Below are 9,639 nucleotides of genomic sequence, written 5' to 3' on the forward strand. Positions count from 1 at the left end.
CCCTTCTCACTTCCACTTCAAAACCCTAGCGTGTTGCTGACAGCACAGCCATGCACAGCTCATCACTACAGCTCTAAAATCCAGTTAGCTAAACTTGTCCTAACTTTCTATTTTCATTGTACCTCAGAGTGACTTCGATAAAACTTCTTTCCTGGTGGATTCTTCTCTTTTGATTTCTCGCCATTATCAAAAGGGATCTTCCCTAATTTAGTAATTTCAGGTTGTCCACATCACTCAGACATCAGTCATCAAATTCTTCTCATTTTTTTTTTTTAAACTCGGGATTTTGTAGCCCATATATGCCAGTTCTTTTCTCCTGTGGGCAACAGCCACCCTCTCTTTTTGGCTGCATAACTGAATACCACATTGTTTCAATGTAGCATGGTTCCCAGGGGGAACAACTTAGAATTGTGTGACTTTAAGTAAGGACTAGCTTCGATCGGTCTCACTAAGACCCAGAAGTGTTCTGAGCTGATAAAAATGTCTACTAAAGAACCAAGATAGAGCAGGCTTTCATTACCATAGTCACTCTTCCTGTTCACTCCCTTGGATGAGCAACACTGGCAGTGCCTTCCCTGCATTTCCAAATATTCTTCAGCTAAACCTACACAAAGCCCGCGCCTTTGTATTGCCAGGAACAAAACGAGCCAACAATGAACTAGACCAACCCCACACCCTACATTCTACCACCTTGGTATTATGATATATGTATCTTGTTTTCCACCTACAATTTTTGGCAGGTAACTCCCTGAGGCAGGTCATGGAAAAGAGTTTCTCTTCACCTCCAGGGGTTTAATGCTCTAATCTTCCCAGACTTCTCAGTCTTGGCACTGAATTTCTCTGGGTGCTGGGGATGCCACTCAGGGAAATATCATCTGCTCAGCATGCTTGAGAACTGAATTCAATCCCTAGTACCCAAAAAAAATGAGATTTCTGACCTACTCTTATCCTACAGTAGGCTGCAGGATCTTCCTTATTCCAGAGGAGCTCTGGCTCATAACCTGAGGGGAGGAGTGAATGCTGCTTGGAGAGGCCACAGCTGTAAAGCAGGCCAGCCTTGCCAGGTTTCCCCATCTAGCCTATGAACAATGGATATGCAATGGAGTCCCCATTAATTTCCCCAAAGACAAGATTCTCTCCTGCCCGCCTTCCCTCCCCCAACCAAAGCATGACCCAAGCTCCAAGCTCCCTCTCCTTAACTTGCTCTAGACGTCTTCTCTGTATCTCTTGTAATATTGTTTATAATAAAACTGTGAGTGACCTTGTTTCCTGAACCATGGGCTTGTGGCTGGCATGTAAAGACAGGGAATATGATGAAGCTGTGCAATCAGTCAGTGCTCATCTCCTAACAGTATCAGAACTGAAGTAGAAGTCACTCAACAAAACTGATCACTGCCTTGCTGGTGAGGAGACTCTGTGCACCTTTTGACGTCGTAGCCGTCTTCTGTGTCAACATTATGGTGTAAGAAGACAGGCAAAACCAATTTTTCAAACAGAATGTCTCAACTGTGGCTTTTGCTAGGCACAGTCTGGTGTCCTGAGGCCTCTAACATCCCCTACAGTGATTACTTCTTCCTTACAAGCACCTAAGCCAGGTCCTAAAGAAACTGCCAGACAATCAGAAACGGGCTGGAGAGATGGCTCCATGGCTACAAGCACTGGCTGCTCTTCCAGGGGCCCTGGGTTCAAATCCCAGAATCCACACGATGGCTCATGGTCATCTGTACCCCTCCAGTCCCAGGAGATCCAATACTCTTCTGGCCTTTCAGGCTCCAGGCATGGCCATGATAAACATACATAATTATATACAGGCAAAATATCCATACTTATAAAAATAGAATGCAATCAGAAAAGACACTTAATAATGTCATTTCTTGGTAAAGCCACACACTCAATACATATATAAATATGCCATTTATTAGTGTGTGTAACTCCCACCCTTCCCTCAGATGTGTGCATGCACACAAATGCATGCAGTAACACTTATCCTTTTTAAAAATTGTTTCAACAATCTTGAGCAAAATGAAGAAAAACAGACCTGTTAAAGGCTCGTGCACTATCCACTTCTGTCCCCTTCCCTAGCAGTGGGAAAAATGTGCTGTTCCTGAAGAATCAAGCTGCAAGTGGTCTGTTTTCTCCTTTGAAAGGCCCATCTAGGGCAGGGTTAACTACAGGCTGATGTCCTTTTTGCAGCGTCACCACAGTTCAGCTGATCTTAGGACTCCTCCCACTATATCATCTAAGGTACATTGGACAAAAAGTGAGAAAATACGTATTCTAAAAGATTATCTCTTACTTAGTCTTATAAATTTGCTCTCATTTTTAAAGGTACATAAGAGAGTTTCAATACGTGCTTTAGGGGAGAACTAATTTACTATGCTGCATTCACACCAGGTCATGTTAAATAACAGCAAAGAAATGGTGTTCGGGGCTGGTGGTGAAGCGCACAGTAAAGTGTTGCCATGTTTGACGGTTAATCTCAGCTGTCAACTTGCTGAGATCTGGACCTAGGTAGAGGATTACTGGGTTGAAGGAGGTGGGGGTGCCCTGCTCTTCCTGTGCATGCTGCTGGGGGGGCGGGTACCATTCCTGGGCTAGGATTCTGGGAGGTAGGTATAAAAAGAAGAAAGTGAGCTGAAAATAAGCTTCCATCACCACCTTCTTCTTTACAACTGTGAACACAATGTGGTCAGCAATGTCACATTCCTGTCACCCTGACTTCCCTGCCATAATGGACTGTACCCTGGAACTGTGAGCCAAAATAGAGCCTTCCTTCCTAGGCAGTCTACATTAATTGAAGGTCTCCAGGTCCCAGTGAAACCATCTTTTTAAAAAGTGGCAATCTCTAAGTTGATTTCTGATCTCCACCTGTAAACATCCTTACTTACAGACACACACACACACACACACACACACACACACACACACACACGCCACATTTTCATGCAAAGACACAGCATTCAAACAAGCAGGCAACTATAGGATTTGGAACTCTTCACTGTCTGCAGTCAGGATCTACTGTTGTTGTTTTAATTTTATCTATCTGTGTGTCTGTGTCTGCCTGTGTGTGTGTGTGTGTGTGTGTGTGTGTGTGTGTGTGTGTGTGTGAGATGTGGTGGAGGAGGATGCTGAGCTTTTCTGTTCCTTCTGCCTCTACCTCCCAGTGCTGGGTCTCAGCACGCACTACACCCAGTTTATATGGTGCCGAGACTAGAACTCAGGGCTTTCTGCACATTAGGCAACACTCTACCAAATCAGCTACATGCCAACCCCACATTCAGTTCTTTAAACCACACACTAAACCAAAGGCAGGGTTTTTTTTTTTTAAGTATTTGTTTTATACATTTAAATACTGCTAGGAAGAGAAAAGCACACTGATTTTAAATCTCCATTTTCTCTTAAAAGACACACCCCATGACATTTTAAAGTTTATGTTCCTGCAAAGTTACCATGCTTATACTTTAACTGGCATATATACAATGCTTCCCCAAGAATGGGCATTAATCACACACTATACAGCTACACTTAATACCTAATGAGGAAAAAAAACCCTGCCTAGTTCACTATATTAAGAAAATCAAATGTACATTTATGCTATACCATTTGTACAGCCAGTGCTCTACAAATGTTTCAGTGTTTTTCAGAATTGATTCTAAACTGGATCTGCTGCTACACAACTGTAGTCCCAACCCTTAGGAGAATTTCAAGTTTATGTTCGGCATACAGGGCAAGACTATCTTGATAAATAAATAAAACCCACAAATTCTAACCATACTAACCACTTTGATAAGGCATTTTTAAAGCAACATTTCTCAACTACTCAAGGTTCATAGCCTTATTTTTTAATTTAATGTGTATGTGCATCTGTGCATTCAGATATGTGTGTATGTGGAAGCCACAGGTCAACATTTACTGTCTTCTTCAAGAGACAGCATATTTCACTGAGCCTGCTGGCCAACAAGCTCCAGAAACCTTTCTGTATTTGAGTGCCCAGGGTTAGAGCTATAGATGCAGGCTGCAGTGCCCAGCTTGTTATGTATGCACTGATTCCCCGGGTTGGACCTGTAGATGCACACGCTGCCATGCCCAGCTTGCTATGCGTGCGCTGAGTCCCTGGGTTGGAACTGTAGATGCACATTGCTGTGCCCAGCTTGCTATGTGTGCGCTGAGTCCCCAGGTTAGAACTGTAGATGCACACGCTGCCGTGCCCAGCTTGCTATGCATGCACTGAGTCCCTGGGTTGGAACTGTAGATGCACACTGCCGTGCCCAGCTTGCTATGTGTGCGCTGAGTCCCTGGGTTGGAACTGTAGATGCACACTGCCGTGCCCAGCTTGCTATGCGTGCGCTGAGTCCCTGGGTTGGAACTGTAGATGCACACTGCCGTGCCCAGCTTGCTATGTGTGCACTGAGTCCCCGGGTTAGAACTGCAGATGCACACGCTGCCATGCCCAGCTTGCTATGCGTGCGCTGAGTCCTTGGGTTGGAACTGTAGATGCACACGCTGCCGTGCCCAGCTTGCTATGTGTGCGCTGAGGACCCAAACTCAGGGTCTCATGCTTGTGCAGCAAGGGCTTTACAGACTGAGCCATCTCTCCAGGCTACTTAGGTCTTTATAATAAATTCAACTCCTCACATTTCTAGATATTTTACATCCATTACATATTAAGTGACTAGCAGCTAAAGCAGGTAAATACCATTTCCAATAATCTTCACATATTCATAATGTTTTATGATGTAAGACATTTTCACATGCATTAACTTAATGTGATTCTTAGAACAATCTACAAGCTATGTATCTTCTGCTTTAGTAGATGAGAAATTATGGAAAATTAGAAAAATCTGTTAATTTCCCAAGGGTGCAGAGTGTGCATATGACAGACTGAGCCTTGGTTTTTTTTTCTAGCCCAAATCCAGCATCCTCCCAAATTTGATGTCTTGTTTCTAAGACACTGCCCTATGCAAAGAAAAGCCTCTAGTACAGAAGAAAGCATCCTGCTGTGTTTCCACTGTAGAAACACAGCTCTCAGCTGGCAGGCTTTCTTCACCAGAATACTTGTTATTCTCTAACGTGCCCATGGTGACTTTACGGAACATGAGGTTCTAGACTTACGCCCAGCACACCTGAGATTGATCAGGTGATATACTTCCACTAACTTGGCTAAATTCCTGGGCTTTTACAAGCCACCACAAGAAAGGCTCTTGAATATTCAGATGGCAACTGTAGTTGTTTTTTTTTTGTTTTGGTTTGGTTTTCGAGACAGGATCTCTCTGTGTAGCCTTGGCTGTCCTGGACTTACTTTGTAGACCAGGCTGTCCTCGAACTCACATTCCACCTGCCTCTGCCTCCCGAGTGTTGGAAGTGTGCCACCGCACCTGGCTCAGCAACTGTACCGTGCAAGAAACCTTTCAGGTAAATTTCTCTATGATGACTAATTATCAAGGAAATGATTTTTCAAATTCTCAAATTATTGAGGAAAATATATTTTTTAATTCTGAACTAATTATTGAGAATAAAAGCCCATTTAGTAATAGCTCATTTGAATATTTTTCTCTCTCTCTCAAAAAAAAAAAAAGCTTATATTAATGTCTCTAATGTCTAATGTATTTTTATACTATTTACCCAACTTGGCAAGCAGATCTCCATTTTGATAGTTTTAGTCACCAAATAATCAAAGGAGGGAACAGGGGTAGGGGTGGGGAGAGCATATTCAGCTTGTAAATGTTTGCACATGTGATACAGACATGAGGAAATTAAAAAAGAAAGTGAGTCAGAATGAATGAAAACTCAAACATATGAATAATAACAGAATCAGCTACTATTTCTATTATCTGAGACTCCGTGGGAAGAATGCTTTAAAAAATGGCCAGATCAGAAGTACCACTTCTCTGCGAAGATGCAACTAACAGAACAAATGATGACTGTTAAGAAGCCAAAGCCACTACAATTCCCATTCCAGCCACCCACCGCCCACAGCCCATCTACAGCCACAATAATACCTCGTAACAGCAGCTTTGTCATCATCTGAGAATCTCGGATTCAGATTCAGATGCAGAAAACAACAAGGATCTAGAGTCTAACGTCAAAGTCTTTTCTGGAATTCTAAAAATAGAGTCCTCTCAACAGCAACAAACAGTGACATCAACAGTCTAGAAGAATTGTTGAACTGCAGATAATAAGGCTTAGGGGAAAAAGATGTGTAAGGGTCTAGGGACTCGTGGAGGAAAGAGATAAGGACCGTTGCAAATAACAGGATGGGCACTTAAGACTCCTGATGGCCACAAGCATGGCCTCCTCACTGCATTCTCTTACGGGATAATTAATTAATTAGTCCTACTTTCCAACTAAGAATCAGAGGCTTAGAGAGGCTAAGCACTATACTCACCAAAAGCTTAAGTCCTGGTGGGATTCAAATCCAGGACTCCAGAGCTCTGGCCATTAGGCCTTGCCATATAAAGGAAATAATGTTTCCAACTTCGGGCCACAGTTGGGTCATAGATGTCAAGCCATAAAAGAGTACAAAGTCCTTTGTCAAGCAAGGTGCCTATTTTCCTGGAGACGGCTCAATGACTGCCAAAATATAATCATACGTCCTACGGCTGAATCTGCTGGTCAGTAGGACCTAATCATAAACAACTCAAAAAGGCAGTCCTTCAGGTAGTGAGCATATAAATGGGAGGCAGCCTGGGAAACACAGTAAGGCTTCACCTCAAAAAACAATATATACAATTAAGTCCAAAGAAAACCAGGGGTTAAAAAAAAAAAAAAAAAAAAAAAGGGAAGTTTGGCTCAAACTTAGAAAAAAAAAATTACTTATCTTCAGCTTGAACTCAAGCTTTCCAATTCCAATTACACTACACAACCCCCTTGAACATTTCAAGCACTTATGTTTATTCTGAGCAATCAAAGCAGGTTCAAAGCACAAGAAATAGCTAGCATGTTCCTGCCTCGAGCAAAAATATATCGGTAAAGAAAAAAAGGCTGGAGAACTCCTCAGCGGTTTAGGAACACACTTGTCACTTCTACAAGGAAGCCAGGTTTGATTCCCAGCACCCACATGGCAGCTCAGCAATCTGTGAAGCCAGCCCCAGGGAATCTGATGACCTCTTCTGACCTTCCCAGCACCAGGCACCCAAGTGGTGCTCAGACAGATATGTATGTAAAACATAAACACACACACACACACACACACACACACACACACACACACACACACACACTCACAAATAAAATAAGTCTTTTAAAAATTCAGCAATGATTCGAAAACAGTTTAGGGCCCCCTTTAAAAAGGGTCCCAGATATCAAAAGGCAGAGATAGAGAGAACACCAGGGCAGTTCCTGACCATGAGACTCTGAGTTCCTAGAAGCTCTCCCATCTTCACTGCCCAGGCCCCATCTCTGTTCTTTCCAGACAGGCTTTCTCTGTCTGTCTTATCAAGAACATGGCCCTGTTATCTTCAATTGCAAAACTCAGCCTGTCCCCTCCATTTTTCCTAAGCAGCTGCTCCTATGGACCTCTACGTCTTCCCTCCTCCATCCTCCAAGGGGCATGCTCCATCAGAGGGGAGGCAGCTGGGCTCACTGATCTTTCTACACTCAAATCAGAGCACTGTTCCGGCTCTAAGTAGTTGCTCGCTATTTTCTGAACAAGAAGAAAATATGTATACAGGATTTTCAAACTGTCAGTCTCTTCCCTCAAAAAAACAAAACACAAAGCCCCCCACATTACACACACACATTAAAAAAAAAAAAAACTTGAAATATATACATTGTTTTACTGAGTTATTTATTATGTGTCCAAGTGCACAGGTCAGAGGACAACTTAAGGGAATCAGTTCTTCCTACCATATAAGTCCCAGGGATTGAATTCAAATCAGGCTATGTCTCTACCCTTAAAAAAAAATTTTTTTTTCAAACGTTAAGTCACCCATTGTGGACAAGGCACAAGGTAAAATAATCCTAAATTCTACACAGGCAGTCAAGGTGTGAGATGAAGAAATCCATCTTGAACGCTGTATAATGTGCAATGCAGCATAGCAGGCATCCAATAACTAACTCAACTTGAATTAATTAGCTTAGGGGCTGCACAAAATATATCTTCTGAATGAAGAGCTCGTTCTGTGTGTGTGTGTGTGTATATATATATATATGTATATATATATATATAATCTATCCCATAAATTTTCCTTATGGGAAGGGATGTAAATACAGATTGTTTTTCTACTGCCTGAATCATGGTGTCATAAACATGAAATACTCAGCATATTATCTGTTGAACTTAACTAGACACAAGGAGCCCGTTATGGAGCATTTAACCAAAAAGAAACCATAGTCGTAGTGATACCAGGGAAATCCAAAGGACTCCAATAATCGAACAGAAGTCGTTTGCTAAAGTTGTCAAGTGCTTTTTTTTTTCCTGGGCTTGCCTGTCTCAAAAATAGCATTATTGCTCAAAATCCCCCCAGAAAACTTAAGAAATGGTCCGTAATTGGTTCGGACATGTTATTTTCACAACACCCCCTGTCAAAACCCACAAGAGCTACTAAGGCCTCCCAGTGGGGAAAGGCCATTACAGAAGAGCTGCCTCAGATGCCCAGACACGATCACTTTGACCTCTGCCATTCGGTTTCCTGAATCTCTCCCTTTTAGCCGAACTCGGTCTTCTATTTTTATCTGATTTTCTTTTCTGCATGCAAGGATAACACACGTCTCCGGCCTGGGTCGAAACGGCTCTCCTGGGCCAATGGCTGTCTATCCATACCTTACAGGTGGCACAGGGCCTCACAAACCCCCACCCCTCCTGCAAAGTTTTGGGGACCGGGGGCAGCGCGGTGGCCCCGCTCCAGCGGCGCCCGGTGAGGCGCAAGATGGCCCTGAGCCGGCCCCACTGCGGCGCGCGGGGGCGGCGGGGCCGAGGGCCGGAACGCGGCCGACCTGGGAGCGAGAGGCCCGGCCGCGCGCGTCCCCGAGCCCGCGGGCGCCAGGTGAGCGATCGGGCGGGGGGCGGCCAGGTGGGCCTGACCTGGCGGAGCCGGAGCCGCCACAGCGGCCACCGAAGCCGGGCCCCGGGACGGGGAAGCCGGGACGAGGCCGAGCCCGGGACGCGGAGCTCAGGCGGCTTCCTCGGACAGCCCCGGGGACGCGGCGGCTCACAGGCCGCGGCTCGGCCGAGCGCCTCGCGAGGGGCCCCGGGGTCCCGGCGCGCCCGCCGTCCTTACCCTGCATGCTGCTGACGGCCGGGTGGCCGGAGGCTGGAGGCCCGATGGGCCCCGGGGTGCCGCCACCGCCCCCGGAGCCGCCGCCGCCGCTCGGGCTCGGAGCCGCCATTGTTGGAAGTGAGGAGCCGAGCGGCGCCGCCGCGGCTGCAATGCACCAAGCTTGGCCTCTCGCTCCGCCGAGGGCGCGGCTTGCGCCGCCGTGGCCACGCCCCGAACACGCCCCCGTCACGCCCCCTCCCCGTGCACGCCCCCGCCAGAGCTGATGCGCAGCCTGCAGTACCGGCTGAGCTGCAGCAGCACCCAGTACTGAGGGCTTGGCCTGCAGTCCTGGATCTAGGTGGCTCTCTACCCCCAGGGACCTGAAGTGGCTTGCAGAATCAGAAATATATGTGCACTGGAGGGAGCGAAAGAACTATGACCC

The 9,639-nt window shown here is 45.6% G+C and overlaps 1 protein-coding gene across 3 annotated transcripts in view; it reads right to left on the minus strand.

The window, feature by feature from the left end:
• The window catches only part of Map2k4 (mitogen-activated protein kinase kinase 4), a 93,857-nt gene extending 84,487 nt beyond the window's left edge, over nt 1–9,370 (minus strand). For 2 of the 3 annotated variants that reach the window (XM_051168191.1, XM_051168190.1), the window contains exon 1: nt 9,219–9,342. In XM_051168191.1, the coding sequence (XP_051024148.1) occupies nt 9,219–9,327 (109 nt within the window). In that variant the 5' untranslated portion in view covers nt 9,328–9,342. Of the gene's footprint in view, nt 1–9,218 lie in introns of all 3 variants that reach the window. The other variant, XM_051168192.1, reaches the window with a different exon arrangement.
• Between the last annotated feature and the right edge of the window lie 269 nt (nt 9,371–9,639).

Source organism: Acomys russatus, chromosome 25, assembly GCF_903995435.1.
Source record: "Acomys russatus chromosome 25, mAcoRus1.1, whole genome shotgun sequence".
Classification (NCBI taxonomy): domain Eukaryota; kingdom Metazoa; phylum Chordata; class Mammalia; order Rodentia; family Muridae; genus Acomys; species Acomys russatus.